This window comes from Bufo bufo, chromosome 9 (assembly GCF_905171765.1).
Source record: "Bufo bufo chromosome 9, aBufBuf1.1, whole genome shotgun sequence".
In the NCBI taxonomy this organism is placed as follows: Eukaryota; Metazoa; Chordata; class Amphibia; order Anura; family Bufonidae; genus Bufo; species Bufo bufo.
In genome coordinates, this window is record NC_053397.1 from 3,232,912 (window position 1) to 3,254,722 (window position 21,811).

The 21,811-nt window shown below is 52.7% G+C and overlaps 1 protein-coding gene across 1 annotated transcript in view; it reads left to right on the forward strand.

Moving 5' to 3' along the window:
• MST1R (macrophage stimulating 1 receptor) overlaps window positions 1-21,811 on the forward strand; it is a 57,340-nt gene that overhangs the window by 27,326 nt on the left and 8,203 nt on the right. Inside the window, exons 6-17 of the mRNA XM_040406905.1 lie at window positions 3,567-4,477; window positions 4,866-5,211; window positions 15,290-15,478; window positions 15,549-15,671; window positions 15,739-15,909; window positions 16,787-16,965; window positions 17,045-17,183; window positions 17,265-17,404; window positions 17,494-17,661; window positions 19,832-19,910; window positions 20,260-20,481; window positions 20,934-21,080. Coding sequence (XP_040262839.1) covers window positions 3,567-4,477; window positions 4,866-5,211; window positions 15,290-15,478; window positions 15,549-15,671; window positions 15,739-15,909; window positions 16,787-16,965; window positions 17,045-17,183; window positions 17,265-17,404; window positions 17,494-17,661; window positions 19,832-19,910; window positions 20,260-20,481; window positions 20,934-21,080 — 2,814 coding nt within the window. The remainder of the gene's footprint in view (window positions 1-3,566; window positions 4,478-4,865; window positions 5,212-15,289; window positions 15,479-15,548; window positions 15,672-15,738; window positions 15,910-16,786; window positions 16,966-17,044; window positions 17,184-17,264; window positions 17,405-17,493; window positions 17,662-19,831; window positions 19,911-20,259; window positions 20,482-20,933; window positions 21,081-21,811) is intronic.

Below are 21,811 nucleotides of genomic sequence, written 5' to 3' on the forward strand. Positions count from 1 at the left end.
ACAGGAGAATACAGTCTATTGCCCCCTGTTATCAGCCATTTCAGGGGAGAGGATGACTGTAGGACAGGAGAATAAAGTCTATTGCTCTCTGTTATCAGCCATTTCAGGGGAGAGGATGACTGTAGGACAGGAGAATACAGTCTATTGCCCCCTGTTATCAGCCATTTCAGGGGAGAGGATGACTGTAGGACAGGAGAATACAGTCTATTGCCCCCTGTTATCAGCCATTTCAGGGGGAGGATGACTGTAGGACAGGAGAATACAATCTATTGCTCCCTGTTATCAGCCATGTCAGGGGAGAGGATGACTGTAGGACAGGAGAATACAATCTATTGCCCCCTGTTATCAGTCATTTCAGGGGAGAGGATGACTGTAGGACAGGAGAATACAGTCTATTGCTCCCTGTTATCAGCCATTTCAGGGGAGGGGATGACTGTAGGACAGGAGAATACAATCTATTGCTCCCTGTTATCAGCCATTTCAGGGGAGAGGATGACTGTAGGACAGGAGAATACAGTCTATTGCCCCCTGTTATCAGCCATGTCAGGGGAGAGGATGACTGTAGGACAGGAGAATACAGTCTATTGCTCCCTGTTATCAGCCATTTCAGGGGAGAGGATGACTGTAGGACAGGAGAATACAGTCTATTGCCCCCTGTTATCAGCCATGTCAGGGGAGAGGATGACTGTAGGACAGGAGAATACAGTCTATTGCCCCCTGTTATCAGCCATTTCAGGGGAGAGGATGACTGTAGGACAGGAGAATACAGTCTATTGCTCTCTGTTATCAGCCATTTCAGGGGAGAGGATGACTGTAGGACAGGAGAATACAGTCTATTGCCCCCTGTTATCAGCCATTTCAGGGGAGAGGATGACTGTAGGACAGGAGAATACAGTCTATTGCCCCCTGTTATCAGCCATTTCAGGGGGAGGATGACTGTAGGACAGGAGAATACAATCTATTGCTCCCTGTTATCAGCCATGTCAGGGGAGAGGATGACTGTAGGACAGGAGAATACAATCTATTGCCCCCTGTTATCAGTCATTTCAGGGGAGAGGATGACTGTAGGACAGGAGAATACAATCTATTGCTCTCTGTTATCAGCCATTTCAGGGGAGAGGATGACTGTAGGACAGGAGAATACAGTCTATTGCTCCCTGTTATCAGCCATTTCAGGGGAGGGGATGACTGTAGGACAGGAGAATACAGTCTATTGCTCCCTGTTATCAGCCATTTCAGGAGTTGCTTGTCTTTGCTGGTATTTGCTTTTGATGCTGTGATTTCCAGGTGTTAACAGGACGATCCTCCGGCTTCTTGTCGGGTGTGTCTTCCACTATTTTTTCTTTCTTGGTATCACACTGTCACACCCTTCATGTTCACAGGGGAGGAAACTTCCAGAATTTCATCACCACCTGGGATATGATCTAGCAGAAACTGAAGAGACGACTGTAAATATCACTACGGCCCGAGCTGACCACACACATCACTTACATACCCTGGGGGCACTGGATTTTCCAGCAGCACAGAGTATTTCTGGCATCCGCTCACCTGTGTAGATGGCTCAGCAGTAGGTGATGTGCCCTTGGGGGGGGGTGCTATATGTATGTGCAAACAGCGGTTACACAGGAATGTGAGGCGGAGCTGCTGTTTTTGGTCCGGGTGTATCCTGTGTTTGCGGGGGAGGGATTTGATATTTTCCTGCTTGGCAGTTAAATGGTTATGGAGGCCGTGTGGTTGATTCTGTCCAGGATTGTGAAACGTTCTGTAACCGCGAGATACATGACTGCGCCATGTTCTTGTGACCCCCGCTAATATGTGTCGTCATGGCAATCAATCACAAAGACCCCTCCATTTGCAACCTGGTTGCCGTGGAGGGCGCCATTAATTTGGTGATCCAGCCCGCCATATGGTTTGAGAGTAAAGCGGCTGATTCTTTACCGCGTGCAGCGAATCGTCTCATGAATTATTGGTGGTCGATGTATCCGTCAGGATCCTGTTGATACACTGTAACGACTGTGATATTTGCTCTGCAGCGGATCTGTGCGGGCTCGCTACCACAATTAAAACTTGCGTCTCCGGTCGCATGGATCAGTATTCAGTGTAGACGATACCTCTGATGAACTACAAGTCACAGCATAACCTGGAGTCCTGTAAACTCTCGCTGTCCTGTGCGCGGCTCGTTATACAGGTCAGGACTCAGGAGCATGTTACAGGCGGCACTTATCTCCCAGAGGTCATGGGGGCGGGTCCATCAGTGACACAAGGAATTCACTTGTGGCTGCAGCAAATGGAGGGGGAGGGAGGGGGCGGCCGCAGCAGCAAATGGAGAGGGGGTAGGCTGCAGGGTAGGGAGAGAGGGCCGCTCAGCTGCAGCAAATGGAGAGGGGACGGCCACAGGGAATGGAGAGGGGACGGCCACAGGGAATGGAGAGGGGACGGCCACAGGGAATGGAGAGGGGACGGCCACAGGGAATGGAGAGGGGACGGCCACAGGGAATGGAGAGGGGACGGCCACAGGGAATGGAGAGGGGACGGCCACAGGGAATGGAGAGGGGACGGCCACAGCGAATGGAGAGGGGACGGCCACAGGGAATGGAGAAGCAGCGATGCTGCCACAGTCACAGGGGCCATGGGGATGGGGCTTCTGGGAAACGACGCGGAACCTTCACAGGCGAACAAATAAGTTCCATCAGTGACACAAGGAATTCACCTGTGGCTGCAGCAAATGGAGAGGGGGTGACCCCAGAGGATAGAAAGGGGGTCACCAGAGGATAGAAAGTGGACGGCCACAGCGAATGGAGAGGGGACTGCCACAGCGAATGGAGAGGGGACGGCCACAGCGAATGGAGAGGGGACGGCCACAGCGAATGGAGAAGCAGCGATGCTGCCACAGTCACAGGGGCCATGGGGACGGGTCCCAGAGGTGGATATGATATGTGTCTAATCCTGGCACTGGGTTCCTCTTGCTGTCTCCCCCTCAGGAGCCGCTTACCCCACTATCCGTTGCCTTTTGCATGGCCCTCACCCAGCAATGTTTCCCTACGGTGCAGCCCCTCATGGGCTCTGGGTCTCCTGGCCCTAGCTATGGCCACCCATAGTCTCACGGTGGCTCCACTGAACCCTTCCCTGAGGCTCCCTACAGTCCACCAGTGGCGCTCCCAGGCCTGCCGCCTCGCACCCTGGGCACCTCATGGACTGCGCTCTCCCTGCTGGCACCAGACGACCTCCTTACTCCCAGCTCCGCTCGCATCACCTCAGCATGGGGGCCACGTAGCCTGTGCTGATGGCGCTTCTCCCGCAGCGGCCCCCAGCCCCTTACGCTTTTAAGGTGACATAGACAATTTTAAAGCAAGGGTCATTAGCTCTTACACTGTGTTCTATACTCCAGTCACATCAAAAGCTGCAGACATGATGTGACTGGAGTATGAGACAAGTAATGTAACAGCAGTAATTCCTCTGTGGTCTTCTTGCTGCCGCTTCTCTTCTGCTCCTCCATCACTTGGTGTGCCCCTCCTGTACATGGCGGCTGCTGTGACGGTACTGACTAGTTCTGCCTCTCTCCACAGGTTGCTTACAATGGCCGCTCTGTGCTGGACCCTTTGTCCTCCTCTGGGGTGAGCGTGGACCCTGCTGTGGATTGTCTTCTCCAAAACTTCCTGATGGGGCCTTTCGGTGGGATCCTCGTCATCATCCTCTGGGCCTCCTTGGCCTCCACGTGGCAGTGTCCAGTCATACCCTTCCAGTCTCTGGATCGTGACGTCCAATATGAGCTGCCTCGCTTCACCGCTCCAGGCACCATCCAAAACGTGGCTGCCAGGGAAGACGAAGGCTCCTTACTGTTCCTTACGACTACCAACCGCCTGCACGTGGTGAGAAGCTCCGACCTCCACCACCTGCAGGATCTCCTCACCGGCCCCACCCAGAACTCCGGGTGCATGATGGGTAGTGCCCTCCCCAAGCAGGGGCAGAACACGGACAGCGAGGTGCTGGTGGTGGATCCGGAGGAGAGCTTCCTGTACAGCTGCAGCTCCTCTTTCCACGGACTTTGCTTCGTACATGAGTTCAATGACTCTGCGATCGTGAAGACTTCCTGTCTGTTCCGGGAGCAGGGGAACGCCCCGTCGTTGTGCCCAGACTGTATCGCCAGCCCCCGGGGCACCATGGTCACCGTGGTACAGTACAGGCGGCACGTCTACTTCTATGTGGCATCTTCTGTGGATTCTAATGTGACAAAGGATTACGGCACCACCTCCCTGTCCATCCGGCGGCTCCTCACATCTCAGGACGGATTTTCCAGTGATTTCCACTCGCTGACGGTCATCCCGCCATTCCTGGACACTTACCTCATCCGCTACGTTTACACCTTCAGCACCGCAGGTTACGTCTACTTCTTGACTGTGCAGCGAGAAAGCCTAGAGTCCCGAACCTATCAGAGCCGACTTGTGCGCCTCAGCGCCGAAGAGCAAGACCTGAAGAGGTAAGAGCCCCGCGCAGGAACGTGACCTGGGCCAATCAGAGCAGTCCTGCTGCCCAAAGAGACCAATAACAGAATAAAAAAACATTCATGTTTATATCAAGAGGCTAAAAACGTTAAACTTGTCATCACACAGCTGAGCTTTTGGTACAGTATTTCCCAGAGCAGCTGCAGAAATCTCTCCTGTGCTTGATAGTTTGTTACAATGTGTCAGTCTGGGTTCCTCACAGAGGATTGTCTAGAAAGGATAGAATTGTAAAAAACCCTCAGCTGTGAGAAGTATTAGATCAGGCTGGTTAGGGCTATTTTATGTAGGGAAGGTATGTACAGAGTAGGGTCGTTTCTAGGAGCCGCTGATCTCCGGGGTCATTCTGCTTTTTGTGTCTTGCAGCTATCGGGAGCTGGTTCTGGACTGTCGTGTGGAGGAGAAGCGGCGTCGCAGGTCACAACCCAGAACCTTCAATGTCCTGCAGGCGGCCCACGTCGTGGGGGTGGGGAAGGACCTGGCCACGGAGCTGGACCTGCAGCCCGATGACCTCGTGCTCTTTGCTGCATTTGCTCAGAGCGAAACAAACAGCGAAAAACCCCTCCGAAAATCAGCGCTGTGCGCCTTCCCGCTGCGGCTCATCGAGCGCTCCATCCAGGAGGGAATGAAGAAATGCTGCAGCATCGAGTACACGGAGAGACTGTCCCGAGGCCTCCGCTACTACCAGGACAACCACTACTGCCCCCAAAACGTAAGGATCGTCAGTGATGTCATCAGCAGGGGGCGGGGCTGGGACTACCTCTCAGACAGGATATACAGGCAGGTTGTCAGCAGTAATAGATGTTCTTGTAGTATAAGGTGTCTGATCACATGTCATTATATCAGTGATGTCATCAGCAGGGGGCGGGGCTGTGACAACCTCTCAGACATGATACGCAGGCAGGTTGTCAGCAGTAATAGATGTTCCTGTAGTATAAGGTGTGTGATCTCATGTCTGATCACATGTCATTATATCAGTGATGTCATCAGCAGGGGGCGGGGCTGTGACAACCTCTCAGACAGGATATACAGGCAGGTTGTCAGCAGTAATAGATGTTCCTGTAGTATAAGGTGTGTGATCTCATGTCTGATCACATGTCATTATATCAGTGATGTCATCAGCAGGGGGCGGGGCTGTGACAACCTCTCAGACAGGATATACAGGCAGGTTGTCAGCAGTAATAGATGTTCCTGTAGTATAAGGTGTGTGATCTCATGTCTGATCACATGTCATTATATCAGTGATGTCATCAGCAGGGGGCGGGGCTGTGACTACCTCTCAGACAGGATATACAGGCAGGTTGTCAGCAGTAATAGATGTTCCTGTAGTATAAGGTGTGTGATCTCATGTCTGATCACATGTCATTATATCAGTGATGTCATCAGCAGGGGGCGGGGCTGTGACAACCTCTCAGACATGATATACAGGCAGGTTGTCAGCAGTAATAGATGTTCCTGTAGTATAAGGTGTGTGATCTCATGTCTGATCACATGTCATTATATCAGTGATGTCATCAGCAGGGGGCGGGGCTGTGACAACCTCTCAGACATGATATACAGGCAGGTTGTCAGCAGTAATAGATGTTCCTGTAGTATAAGGTGTGTGATCTCATGTCTGATCACATGTCATTATATCAGTGATGTCATCAGCAGGGGGTGGGGCTGTGACTACCTCTCAGACAGGATATACAGGCAGGTTGTCAGCAGTAATAGATGTTCCTGTAGTATAAGGTGTGTGATCTCATGTCTGATCACATGTCATTATATCAGTGATGTCATCAGCAGGGGGCGGGGCTGTGACAACCTCTCAGACATGATATACAGGCAGGTTGTCAGCAGTAATAGATGTTCCTGTAGTATAAGGTGTGTGATCTCATGTCTGATCACATGTCATTATATCAGTGATGTCATCAGCAGGGGGCGGGGCTGTGACAACCTCTCAGACATGATATACAGGCAGGTTGTCAGCAGTAATAGATGTTCCTGTAGTATAAGGTGTCTGATCACATGTCATTATATCAGTGATGTCATCAGCAGGGGGCGGGGCTGTGACTACATCTCAGACAGGATATACAGGCAGGTTGTCAGCAGTAATAGATGTTCCTGTAGTATAAGGTGTGTGATCTCATGTCTGATCACATGTCATTATATCAGTGATGTCATCAGCAGGGGGCGGGGCTGTGACTACCCCTCAGACAGGATATACAGGCAGGTTGTCAGCAGTAATAGATGTTCCTGTAGTATAAGGTGTGTGATCTCATGTCTGATCACATGTCACTATATCAGTGATGTCATCAGCAGGGGGCGGGGCTGTGACAACCTCTCAGACAGGATATACAGGCAGGTTGTCAGCAGTAATAGATGTTCCTGTAGTATAAGGGGTGTGATCTCATGTCTGATCACATGTCATTATATCAGTGATGTCATCAGCAGGGGGAGGGGCTGTGACTACCTCTCAGACAGGATATACAGGCAGGTTGTCAGCAGTAATAGATGTTCCTGTAGTATAAGGGGTGTGATCTCATGTCTGATCACATGTCATTATATCAGTGATGTCATCAGCAGGGGGCAGGGCTGTGACTACCTCTCAGACAGGATATACAGGCAGGTTGTCAGCAGTAATAGATGTTCCTGTAGTATAAGGTGTGGATCTCATGTCTGATCACATGTCAGTATATCAGTGATGTCATCAGCAGGGGGCGGGGCTGTGACAACCTCTCACACAGGATATACAGGCAGGTTGTCAGCAGTAATAGATGTTCCTGTAGTATAAGGTGTGTGATCTCATGTCTGATCACATGTCATTATATCAATGATGTCATCAGCAGGGGGCGGGGCTGTGACAACCTCTCAGACAGGATATACAGGCAGGTTGTCAGCAGTAATAGATGTTCCTGTAGTATAAGGTGTGTGATCTCATGTCTGATCACATGTCATTATATCAGTGATGTCATCAGCAGGGGGCGGGGCTGTGACTACCTCTCAGACAGGATATACAGGCAGGTTGTCAGCAGTAATAGATGTTCCTGTAGTATAAGGTGTGTGATCTCATGTCTGATCACATGTCATTATATCAGTGATGTCATCAGCAGGGGGCGGGGCTGTGACTACCTCTCAGACAGGATATACAGGCAGGTTGTCAGCAGTAATAGATGTTCCTGTAGTACAGTGATTCTCAAATAGTGGGGCGCCAGGCTCCGTAAAGGGGGGCTCGTTCAGGGCCGGCCTTTGGGGTGTGCGAATTTCTTCTGTATAATGCCGGCAGGCGGGCCGGGCGGCCGGCGCGTCCCTCAGTGACGTCACTTGTCTGCGCCGCCTGCTTCATTCATAAAGCAGGCGGCGCAGACAAGTGACGTCACTGAGGGACGCGCCGGCCACCCGGCCCGCCTGCCGGCATTATACAGAAGAAATTCGGATATACGGTACTATTAGGAGTGAGGGGGGCATGTTTAATTACTTTAAAGGGCGGCGGCGGGCACACGGAATCTGTGGATGGCACAGTTAAGGGGTGGGGGTCTGTGGATGGCACTGTTATGGGGTGGGGGGTCTGTGGATGGCACATATATAACAGTGCCAGCCACAGATCCCCCTGTAACAGTGCCAGCCACAGATCCCCCTGTAACAGTGCCAGCCACAGATCCCCCTGTAACAGTGCCAGCCACAGATCCCCCTGTAACAGTGCCAGCCACAGATCCCCCTGTAACAGTGCCAGCCACAGATCCCCCTGTAACAGTGCCAGCCACAGATCCCCCTGTAACAGTGCCAGCCACAGATCCCCCTGTAACAGTGCCAGCCACAGATCCCCCTGTAACAGTGCCAGCCACAGATCCCCCTGTAACAGTGCCAGCCACAGATCCCCCTGTAACAGTGCCAGCCACAGATCCCCCTGTAACAGTGCCAGCCACAGATCCCCCTGTAACAGTGCCAGCCACAGATCCCCCTGTAACAGTGCCAGCCACAGATCCCCCTGTAACAGTGCCAGCCACAGATCCCCCTGTAACAGTGCCAGCCACAGATCCCCCTGTAACAGTGCCAGCCACAGATCCCCCTGTAACAGTGCCAGCCACAGATCCCCCTGTAACAGTGCCAGCCACAGATCCCCCTGTAACAGTGCCAGCCACAGATCCCCCTGTAACAGTGCCAGCCACAGATCCCCCTGTAACAGTGCCAGCCACAGATCCCCCTGTAACAGTGCCAGCCACAGATCCCCCTGTAACAGTGCCAGCCACAGATCCCCCTGTAACAGTGCCAGCCACAGATCCCCCTGTAACAGTGCCAGCCACAGATCCCCCTGTAACAGTGCCAGCCACAGATCCCCCTGTAACAGTGCCAGCCACAGATCCCCCTGTAACAGTGCCAGCCACAGATCCCCCTGTAACAGTGCCAGCCACAGATCCCCCTGTAACAGTGCCAGCCACAGATCCCCCTGTAACAGTGCCAGCCACAGATCCCCCTGTAACAGTGCCAGCCACAGATCCCCCTGTAACAGTGCCAGCCACAGATCCCCCTGTAACAGTGCCAGCCACAGATCCCCCTGTAACAGTGCCAGCCACAGATCCCCCTGTAACAGTGCCAGCCACAGATCCCCCTGTAACAGTGCCAGCCACAGATCCCCCTGTAACAGTGCCAGCCACAGATCCCCCTGTAACAGTGCCAGCCACAGATCCCCCTGTAACAGTGCCAGCCACAGATCCCCCTGTAACAGTGCCAGCCACAGATCCCCCTGTAACAGTGCCAGCCACAGATCCCCCTGTAACAGTGCCAGCCACAGATCCCCCTGTAACAGTGCCAGCCACAGATCCCCCTGTAACAGTGCCAGCCACAGATCCCCCTGTAACAGTGCCAGCCACAGATCCCCCTGTAACAGTGCCAGCCACAGATCCCCCTGTAACAGTGCCAGCCACAGATCCCCCTGTAACAGTGCCAGCCACAGATCCCCCTGTAACAGTGCCAGCCACAGATCCCCCTGTAACAGTGCCAGCCACAGATCCCCCTGTAACAGTGCCAGCCACAGATCCCCCTGTAACAGTGCCAGCCACAGATCCCCCTGTAACAGTGCCAGCCACAGATCCCCCTGTAACAGTGCCAGCCACAGATCCCCCTGTAACAGTGCCAGCCACAGATCCCCCTGTAACAGTGCCAGCCACAGATCCCCCTGTAACAGTGCCAGCCACAGATCCCCCTGTAACAGTGCCAGCCACAGATCCCCCTGTAACAGTGCCAGCCACAGATCCCCCTGTAACAGTGCCAGCCACAGATCCCCCTGTAACAGTGCCAGCCACAGATCCCCCTGTAACAGTGCCAGCCACAGATCCCCCTGTAACAGTGCCAGCCACAGATCCCCCTGTAACAGTGCCAGCCACAGATCCCCCTGTAACAGTGCCAGCCACAGATCCCCCTGTAACAGTGCCAGCCACAGATCCCCCTGTAACAGTGCCAGCCACAGATCCCCCTGTAACAGTGCCAGCCACAGATCCCCCTGTAACAGTGCCAGCCACAGATCCCCCTGTAACAGTGCCAGCCACAGATCCCCCTGTAACAGTGCCAGCCACAGATCCCCCTGTAACAGTGCCAGCCACAGATCCCCCTGTAACAGTGCCAGCCACAGATCCCCCTGTAACAGTGCCAGCCACAGATCCCCCTGTAACAGTGCCAGCCACAGACCCCCCTGTAACAGTGCCAGCCACAGACCCCCTGTAACAGTGCCAGCCACAGACCCCCCTGTAACAGTGCCAGCCACAGATCCCCTGTAACAGTGCCAGCCACAGATCCCCCTGTAACAGTGCCAGCCACAGATCCCCCTGTAACAGTGCCAGCCACAGATCCCCCTGTAACAGTGCCAGCCACAGATCCCCCTGTAACAGTGCCAGCCACAGATCCCCCTGTAACAGTGCCAGCCACAGATCCCCCTGTAACAGTGCCAGCCACAGATCCCCCTGTAACAGTGCCAGCCACAGATCCCCCTGTAACAGTGCCAGCCACAGATCCCCCTGTAACAGTGCCAGCCACAGATCCCCCTGTAACAGTGCCAGCCACAGATCCCCCTGTAACAGTGCCAGCCACAGATCCCCCTGTAACAGTGCCAGCCACAGATCCCCCTGTAACAGTGCCAGCCACAGATCCCCCTGTAACAGTGCCAGCCACAGATCCCCCTGTAACAGTGCCAGCCACAGATCCCCCTGTAACAGTGCCAGCCACAGATCCCCCTGTAACAGTGCCAGCCACAGATCCCCCTGTAACAGTGCCAGCCACAGATCCCCCTGTAACAGTGCCAGCCACAGATCCCCCTGTAACAGTGCCAGCCACAGATCCCCCTGTAACAGTGCCAGCCACAGATCCCCCTGTAACAGTGCCAGCCACAGATCCCCCTGTAACAGTGCCAGCCACAGATCCCCCTGTAACAGTGCCAGCCACAGATCCCCCTGTAACAGTGCCAGCCACAGATCCCCCTGTAACAGTGCCAGCCACAGATCCCCCTGTAACAGTGCCAGCCACAGATCCCCCTGTAACAGTGCCAGCCACAGATCCCCCTGTAACAGTGCCAGCCACAGATCCCCCTGTAACAGTGCCAGCCACAGATCCCCCTGTAACAGTGCCAGCCACAGATCCCCCTGTAACAGTGCCAGCCACAGATCCCCCTGTAACAGTGCCAGCCACAGATCCCCCTGTAACAGTGCCAGCCACAGATCCCCCTGTAACAGTGCCAGCCACAGATCCCCCTGTAACAGTGCCAGCCACAGATCCCCCTGTAACAGTGCCAGCCACAGATCCCCCTGTAACAGTGCCAGCCACAGATCCCCCTGTAACAGTGCCAGCCACAGATCCCCCTGTAACAGTGCCAGCCACAGATCCCCCTGTAACAGTGCCAGCCACAGATCCCCCTGTAACAGTGCCAGCCACAGATCCCCCTGTAACAGTGCCAGCCACAGATCCCCCTGTAACAGTGCCAGCCACAGATCCCCCTGTAACAGTGCCAGCCACAGATCCCCCTGTAACAGTGCCAGCCACAGATCCCCCTGTAACAGTGCCAGCCACAGATCCCCCTGTAACAGTGCCAGCCACAGATCCCCCTGTAACAGTGCCAGCCACAGATCCCCCTGTAACAGTGCCAGCCACAGATCCCCCTGTAACAGTGCCAGCCACAGATCCCCCTGTAACAGTGCCAGCCACAGATCCCCCTGTAACAGTGCCAGCCACAGATCCCCCTGTAACAGTGCCAGCCACAGATCCCCCTGTAACAGTGCCAGCCACAGATCCCCCTGTAACAGTGCCAGCCACAGATCCCCCTGTAACAGTGCCAGCCACAGATCCCCCTGTAACAGTGCCAGCCACAGATCCCCCTGTAACAGTGCCAGCCACAGATCCCCCTGTAACAGTGCCAGCCACAGATCCCCCTGTAACAGTGCCAGCCACAGATCCCCCTGTAACAGTGCCAGCCACAGATCCCCCTGTAACAGTGCCAGCCACAGATCCCCCTGTAACAGTGCCAGCCACAGATCCCCCTGTAACAGTGCCAGCCACAGATCCCCCTGTAACAGTGCCAGCCACAGATCCCCCTGTAACAGTGCCAGCCACAGATCCCCCTGTAACAGTGCCAGCCACAGATCCCCCTGTAACAGTGCCAGCCACAGATCCCCCTGTAACAGTGCCAGCCACAGATCCCCCCGTAACAGTGCCAGCCACAGATCCCCCTGTAACAGTGCCAGCCACAGATCCCCCCCGTAACAGTGCCAGCCACAGATCCCCCCCGTAACAGTGCCAGCCACAGATCCCCCTGTAACAGTGCCAGCCACAGATCCCCCCCGTAACAGTGCCAGCCACAGATCCCCCCGTAACAGTGCCAGCCACCCACAGATCCCCCCCGTAACAGTGCCAGCCACCCACAGATCCCCCCCGTAACAGTGCCAGCCACCCACAGATCCCCCCCGTAACAGTGCCAGCCACCCACAGATCCCCCCCGTAACAGTGCCAGCCACCCACAGATCCCCCCCGTAACAGTGCCAGCCACCCACAGATCCCCCCCGTAACAGTGCCAGCCACCCACAGATCCCCCCCGTAACAGTGCCAGCCACCCACAGATCCCCCCCGTAACAGTGCCAGCCACCCACAGATCCCCCCCGTAACAGTGCCAGCCACCCACAGATCCCCCCCGTAACAGTGCCAGCCACCCACAGATCCCCCCCGTAACAGTGCCAGCCACCCACAGATCCCCCCCGTAACAGTGCCAGCCACCCACAGATCCCCCCCGTAACAGTGTCCGTCATCCACATTTCTTTCTTTTTTTATTCTCTTATACGTTAATAAGGATACAGTGTTATGCAGAGGTGTACTTATAACAATGTTATAGACAAATGATACTATTTACAGTCGCGCGGGGGGCGCGAAATGTTTTCTTCTTCCTAGGGGGGGCATGACAGAAAATAATTGAGAAGCACTGCTGTAGTATAAGGTGTGTGGATCACATGTCATTATATCAGTGATGTCATCAGCAGGGGGCGGGGCTGTGACTACCTCTCAGACAGGATATACAGGCAGGTTGTCAGCAGTAATAGATGTTCCTGTAGTATAAGGTGTGTGATCACATGTCATTATATCAGTGATGTCATCAGCAGGGGGCGGGGCTGTGACAACCTCTCAGACATGATATACAGGCAGGTTGTCAGCTGTAATAGATGTTCCTGTAGTATAAGGTGTGTGATCTCATGTCTGATCACATGTCATTATATCAGTGATGTCATCAGCAGGGGGCGGGGCTGTGACAACCTCTCAGACAGGATGTACAGGCAGGTTGTCAGCAGTAATAGATGATCCTGTAGTATAAGGTGTGGATCTCATGTCTGATCACATGTCATTATATCAGTGATGTCATCAGCAGGGGGCGGGGCTGTGACTACCTCTCAGACAGGATATACAGGCAGGTTGTCAGCAGTAATAGATGTTCCTGTAGTATAAGGTGTCTGATCACATGTCATTATATCAGTGATGTCATCAGCAGGGGGCGGGGCTGTGACTACCCCTCAGACAGGATATACAGGCAGGTTGTCAGCAGTAATAGATGTTCCTGTAGTATAAGGTGTGTGATCTCATGTCTGATCACATGTCATTATATCAGTGATGTCATCAGCAGGGGGCGGGGCTGTGACTACCTCTCAGACAGGATATACAGGCAGGTTGTCAGCAGTAATAGATGTTCCTGTAGTATAAGGTGTGTGATCTCATGTCTGATCACATGTCATTATATCAGTGATGTCATCAGCGGGGGGCGGGGCTGTGACTACCTCTCAGACAGGATATACAGGCAGGTTGTCAGCAGTAATAGATGTTCCTGTAGTATAAGGTGTGTGATCTCATGTCTGATCACATGTCATTATATCAGTGATGTCATCAGCGGGGGGCGGGGCTGTGACAACCTCTCAGACAGGATATACAGGCAGGTTGTCAGCAGTAATAGATGTTCCTGTAGTATAAGGTGTGTGATCTCATGTCTGATCACATGTCATTATATCAGTGATGTCATCAGCAGGGGGCGGGGCTGTGACTACCTCTCAGACAGGATATACAGGCAGGTTGTCAGCAGTAATAGATGTTCCTGTAGTATAAGGTGTGTGATCTCATGTCTGATCACATGTCATTATATCAGTGATGTCATCAGCAGGGGGCGGGGCTGTGACTACCTCTCAGACAGGATATACAGGCAGGTTGTCAGCAGTAATAGATGTTCCTGTAGTATAAGGTGTGTGATCTCATGTCTGATCACATGTCAGTATATCAGTGATGTCATCAGCAGGGGGCGGGGCTGTGACTACCTCTCAGACAGGATATACAGGCAGGTTGTCAGCAGTAATGGATGTTCCTGTAGTATAAAGTATGGATCTCATGTCTGATCACATGTCATTATATCAGTGATGTCATCAGCAGGGGGCGGGGCTGTGACTACCTCTCAGACAGGATACACAGGCAGGTTGTCAGCAGTAATAGATGTTCCTGTAGTATAAGGTGTGTGATCTCATGTCTGATCACATGTCATTATATCAGTGATGTCATCAGCAGGGGGCGGGGCTGTGACTACCTCTCAGACAGGATATACAGGCAGGTTGTCAGCAGTAATAGATGTTCCTGTAGTATAAGGTGTGTGATCTCATGTCTGATCACATGTCATTATATCAGTGATGTCATCAGCAGGGGGCGGGGCTGTGACAACCTCTCAGACAGGATATACAGGCAGGTTGTCAGCAGTAATAGATGTTCCTGTAGTATAAGGTGTGTGATCTCATGTCTGATCACATGTCATTATATCAGTGATGTCATCAGCAGGGGGCGGGGCTGTGACTACCTCTCAGACAGGATATACAGGCAGGTTGTCAGCAGTAATAGATGTTCCTGTAGTATAAGGTGTGTGATCTCATGTCTGATCACATGTCATTATATCAGTGATGTCATCAGCAGGGGGCGGGGCTGTGACTACCTCTCAGACAGGATATACAGGCAGGTTGTCAGCAGTAATAGATGTTCCTGTAGTATAAGGTGTCTGATCACATGTCATTATATCAGTGATGTCATCAGCAGGGGGTGGGGCTGTGACCACCTCTCAGACAGGATGTACAGGCAGGTTGTCAGCAGTAATAGATGTTCCTGTAGTATAAGGTGTGTGATCTCATGTCTGATCACATGTCGTTATATCAGTGATGTCATCAGCGGGGGGCGGGGCTGTGACTACCTCCCACCCATGATTTGTTGGATATTTTAGGGTGTCGTTTTGAGTGACTTACCTGTGGTTGTTTCCGCTCCAGGTGAGTGACTCTGCCCCGGTCCCTGACCGCAGTTGCTGGGCGGTTCCGACGCTGGTGACTCCGCCGTTGGCTCGCCTGGATCTGTTTAATGGACGTTTGAACGGGACGCTCCTGACCGCCTTGTTTGTCACCACCAATGACAGTATCACCGTTGGTCACCTCGGCACCTCGGACGGTCGCGCGCTGCAGGTGCGGTTATTATAATGAGGCGGTGTCGTCACAATGTCCACTGGTCACTGATCTCTTCCCCCCCCCACAGGTCATCCTGCAGCGTAACAGTAATCCGCTGTTCCTGTCCAACTTCTCGCTGAGCGCCAGTCACCCGGTGTCACGTGATGTCACCCGCATCGGCGACGACCTTTTTTTCATCACTGGGAACCAGGTGGGTGGAGACCTTACTGGAGAGATGGGTGAGGCACAAGCAGCGTCTCATTGTCCTCTCTCTGCAGGTGACCAAGGTCAGCGTCAGGGGCCCCGGCTGCCGCCACCTCCTCAGCTGTAGCCGCTGCCTGCGGGCCCCTCGCTTCATGGGCTGCGGATGGTGTAACAATGGCTGCTCTCGAATGGAGGATTGTGAAGGAGGATGGAACCAGGACACCTGCCCCCCTATAATCACCGACGTAAGATGTGCCCTGACACTAACGTTATTACAGCTGACCATGCCCTCGCCCCCATACTGATCACATGACCACGTCCTCGCCCCCATACTGATCACATGACCACGTCCTGACCTCTATACTGATCACATGAACACGTCCTGACCTCTATACTGATCACAAGGCCATGTCCTGACCTCTATACGGATCACATGACCACGTCCTGACCTCTATACGGATCACATGACCACGTCCTGACCTCTATACTTATCACATGACCACGTCCTGACCTCTATACTGATCACATGACCACGTCCTGACCTCTATACTGATCACATGACCACGTCCTGACCTCTATACTGATCACATGACCACGTCCTGACCTCTATACTGATCACATGACCACGTCCTGACCTCTATACTGATCACATGACCACGTCCTGACCTCTATACTTATCACATGACCACGTCCTGACCTCTATAGTGATCACATGACCACGTCCTGACATCTATACTTATCACATGACCACGTCCTGGCCCCCATACTGATCACAAGGCCACGTCCTGACCTCTATACTTATCACATGACCACGTCCTGACCTCTATACTTATCACATGACCACGTCCTGACCTCTATACTTATCACATGACCACGTCCTGACCTCTATACTTATCACATGACCACGTCCTGACCTCTATAGTGATCACATGACCACGTCCTGGCCCCCATACTGATCACAAGACCATGTCCTGACCTCTATAGTGATCACAAGGCCACGTCCTGGCCACAATACTGATCACAAGGCCACGTTCTGATCACATGACCATACCCTCGCCACCATACTGATCACATGACTACGTCCCAGCCACTGCTCTGATCTCAGTCATCTTCCTCCTACAGTTTTATCCCCGCGTGGCTCCTCTGCGCGGTCGGACAAACATCACCATTTGCGGCAGAGATTTCCAGTCTCACGAGGTCTATTATGGGCCCCCCAATTCACAGATCATGGCGCAGACTCACCAGGTGTTTGTGGGGCAGCGGCTGTGCTCTGTGGACCCACTAAAGAGCAGCAGCAGAAGGTAAGGGCGGGAGCCGCTTCTCATTTGGGGGCCACGGTCGGTGGCTCTCAGGGTCTCATCGGGCTCCTTGTCTCTGCAGACTGGTGTGCACGTTACAGACACAGGGGCCGCCGGATGCCGCCTCTCCCGCTGACATCACCGTAAAAATTAGAGAAAATCTGAACAACGTGGCCTATTCCGTGGATGGCAGTGCCACAGTCAGCGGGTTCAGCTACGTGGTGAGGAAATTACTCGGATGGTGTGAGGATAGCGGTGACCCCCGGGCGCGCCTCTGCTCACTAATCCATATCTCCTACCAGGAGCCGCTGCTGATGTCCGTGTCTCCGTCTTTCGGACCTGTGGCTGGAGGGTCTCGTCTCACTCTGAAGGGCCAGAACCTGAGTGCGGTGGAGAATCGGCGCGTCTATATCGGAGACGCGGAGTGCACCGTGTACAGCCAGTGAGCATTTCTGGTCATAGTTCTAAAGGTCCGAATCTCATTGATAATGAAGCCTGATACCTCTGTAATCTTCTACATCTGCCCTCCAGGTCGTGTCCAGCAAATGACCTGTGCTGTGTGTCCCCTCCCGTCTCCTTCCTGGGACCCAAAGACATCATCCTATGGTTGGACGGAGCTCAGACTCCTCACCCTCAGACCTTCACCTACAAGCCAAACCCAATTGTCAGTAGTATCCAACCCAACTGCAGCCTATCCCGGTGAGCGTTACATCCTGTATTATACTCCAGAGCTGCACTCACTATTCTGCGGGTGCAGTCACTGTGTATATACATTACTTATCCTGTACTGATCCTGAGTTACATCCTGTATTATACTCCAGAGCTGCACTCACTGTTCTGCTGGTGCAGTCACTGTGTACATACATTACTTATCCTGTACTGATCCTGAGTTACATCCTGTATTATACTCCAGAGCTGCACTCACTATTCTGCTGGTGCAGTCACTGTATACATACATTACTTATCCTGTACTGATCCTGAGTTACATCCTGTATTATACTCCAGAGCTGCACTCACTATTCTGCTGGTGGAGTCACTGTGTACATACATTACTTATCCTGTACTGATCCTGAGTTACATCCTGTATTATACTCCAGAGCTGCACTCACTATTCTGCTGGTGCAGTCACTGTGTACATACATTACTTATCCTGTACTGATCCTCAGTTACATCCTGTATTATACTCCAGAGCTGCACTCATTATTCTGCTGGTGCAGTCACTGTGTACATACATTACTTATCCTGTACTGATCCTGAGTTACATCCTGTATTATACTCCAGAGCTGCACTCACTATTCTGCTGGTGCAGTCACTGTGTACATACATTACTTATCCTGTACTGATCCTGAGTTACATCCTGTATTATACTCCAGAGCTGCACTCACTATTCTGCTGGTGCAGTCACTGTGTACACATACATTACTTATCCTGTACTGATCCTGAGTTACATCCTGTATTATACTCCAGAGCTGCACTCACTATTCTGCTGGTACAGTCACTGTGTACATACATTACTTATCCTGTACTGATCCTGAGTTACATCCTGTATTATACCCCAGAGCTGCACTCACTATTCTGCTGGTGCAGTCACTGTGCACATACATTACTTATCCTGTACTGATCCTGAGTTACATCCTGTATTATACCCCAGAGCTGCACTCACTATTCTGCTGGTGCAGTCACTGTGTACATACATTACTTATCCTGTACTGATCCTGAGTTACATCCTGTATTATACTCCAGAGCTGCACTCACTATTCTGCTGGTGCAGTCACTGTGTACATACATTACTTATCCTGTACTGATCCTGAGTTACATCCTGTATTATACTCCAGAGCTGCACTCACTATTCTGCTGGTGCAGTCACTGTGTATATACATTACTTATCCTGTACTGATCCTGAGTTACCTCCTGTATTATACTCCAGAGCTGCACTCACTATTCTGCTGGTGCAGTCACTGTGTACATACATTACTTATCCTGTACTGATCCTGAGTTACATCCTGTATTATACTCCAGAGCTGCACTCACTATTCTGCTGGTGCAGTCACTGTGTACATACATTACTTATCCTGTACTGATCCTGAGTTACATCCTGTATTATACTCCAGAGCTGCACTCACTATCCTGCTGGTGCAGTCACTGTGTACATACATTACTTATCCTGTACTGATCCTGAGTTACATCCTGTATTATACTCCAGAGCTGCACTCACTATCCTGCTGGTGCAGTCACTGTGTACATACATTACTTATCCTGTACTGATCCTGAGTTACATCCTGTATTATTCTCCAGAGCTGCACTCACTATTCTGCTGGTGCAGTCACTGTGTACATACATTACTTATCCTGTACTGATCCTGAGTTACATCCTGTATTATTCTCCAGAGCTGCACTCACTATTCTGCTGGTGCAGTCACTGTGTACATACATTACTTATCCTGAGTTACATCCTGTATTATACTGCAGAGCTGCACTCACTATTCTGCTGGTGCAGTCACTGTATACATACATTACTTATCCTGTACTGATCCTGAGTTACATCCTGTATTATACTCCAGAGCTGCACTCACTATTCTGCTGGTGCAGTCACTGTGTACATACATTACTTATCCTGTACTGATCCTGAGTTACATCCTGTATTATACTCCAGAGCTGCAGTCACTATTCTGCTGGTGCAGTCACTGTGTACATACATTACTTATCCTGTACTTGATCCTCAGTTACATCCTGCATTATACTCCAGAGCTGCGCTCACTATTCTGCTGGTGCAGTCACTGTGTACATACATTACTTATCCTGAGTTACATCCTGTATTATCCTCCAGAGCTGCACTCACTATCCTGCTCAGTCTGTCCTTTCTCTTCCAGGGGAAGCTCTCTGACCATTCGTGGCTCGAACCTGGATTCTGTGTCCAGTATAACGGTCTGGTATCAGGGCAGGAAGCAGGTGAGTGTCCCCCAATCTGTGGATGAAGGGGCCCCAGGGTTTCTCTGTATATTGGGGGTTCACACATAGAAGAGACGGCGGCCCTGTCCACATCACAAGCCGCAGCTTTCTCCGATTTGCTGACCGAGCCGCGTCATATAGTTCGCAAACGTTTTTAGATGCCATAGTTATTGTGCGAACTTCACCAGCCAATAGGAGGCGTGACGTCAGCCGGTTATCGCCAGCAGTCCGGTGCGTTTTCACCGTCTAAACGTGAGACCGCATTAGTGAACGCACGCCACTGTCCAGCGCGCTCCACATGTGTACTGTATTTCCTGTCCTTGTGGCTTTAACCCCTTGTTCTCTGCAGGTGTGTGACCAGGCCTTCACCCCCAGCCGCGTCCTCTGCAGCACCCCCTCCACGTTAGATGATAAGACGCCCACCAGGCGGTCCGGGGTGCTGAGTCTGGAGCTGGACGGGTACTCCTATAACCACTCCGGGAACTTCCCCTCCTTTAATTACACCATTTACCCGTTTGAAAATGAGAACCGTTTCCAACTGAAAAAGGGGGACAACGAGATCGAGGCGCACGTAAGATCATGTGACAGGCCGTGGGGGGTCTCTGGGGGACACGTGAGGGACAGGGGAGGCTTTGGAGGGGGGACCATGAGTAAAGATGACCGCTATCCTGTGTATTGGGGGGACGATAGTAGATTTTGGGGCGGGGGGTTACCTTCCATTGGATGCTCCAGGACCCCCTGCCCTTTCACCCCCACCCTGGGTCTGGAGTTTAGAACCTGAACGATGAGAGTAAGGCTGCGTTCACATCTGTGGCATATACACCGGATACAGTGACCGGCGCTGCGCCAAGGCGTTCTCGATGCCGATGTGATCCCGACCTGAGACGCCGGGTGTATCCAGTGTGTCTGATCTCACATATAATGTATCACTCCCATCATCCCTGCCCCAGGGGCCCGCAATCAAAGCTCCTTATGATTATTGTGCACTCTCACTCCCATCATTTCTCGCATTTCCCCTTTCAGCACATCTTCCTGGCTCGACTGAACGGCTGCCTCGATGTCTCCATGACGGTGGACGGCCGGGAGTGTTACCCCAAAGTCCTGGAGAATGAGATCACCTGCAGGATCCCAAAAGATGTGGTCATCCCATCAGAGGGGGCAGTCGTCCAGGTACAAAACCTCCCCCCCCCTGTGAACGTGGTCCCCTGGGTCCTGTCAGCAAACGTGGCCCTCTGTGTCCTGTCAGTGAACGTGGTGACCCCCTGTGTCCTGTCAGTGAACGTGGTGACCCCCTGTGGCCTGTCAGTGAACGTGGTGACCTCCTGTGTCCTGTCAGTGAACGTGGTGACCTCCTGTGTCCTGTCAGTGAACGTGGTGACCTCCTGTGTCCTGTCAGTGAACGTGGTGACCTCCTGTGTCCTGTCAGTGAACGTGGTGACCTCCTGTGTCCTGTCAGTGAACGTGGTGACCCCCTGTGTCCTGTCAGTGAACGTGGTGACCCCCTGTGTCCTGTCAGTGAACGTGGTGACCTCCTGTGTCCTGTCAGTGAACGTGGTGACCCCCTGTGTCCTGTCAGTGAACGTGGTGACCTCCTGTGTCCTGTCAGTGAACGTGGTGACCCCCTGTGTCCTGTCAGTGAACGTGGTGACCCCCTGTGTCCTGTCAGTGAACGTGGTGACCCCCTGTGTCCTGTCAGTGAACGTGGTGACCCCCTGTGTCCTGTCAGTGAATGTGGTGACCCCCTGTGTCCTGTCAGTGAATGTGGTGACCCCCTGTGTCCTGTCAGTGAACGTGGTGACCTCCTGTGTCCTGTCAGTGAACGTGGTGACCTCCTGTGTCCTGTCAGTGAACGTGGTGACCGCCTGTGTCCTGTCAGTGAACGTGGTGACCTCCTGTGTCCT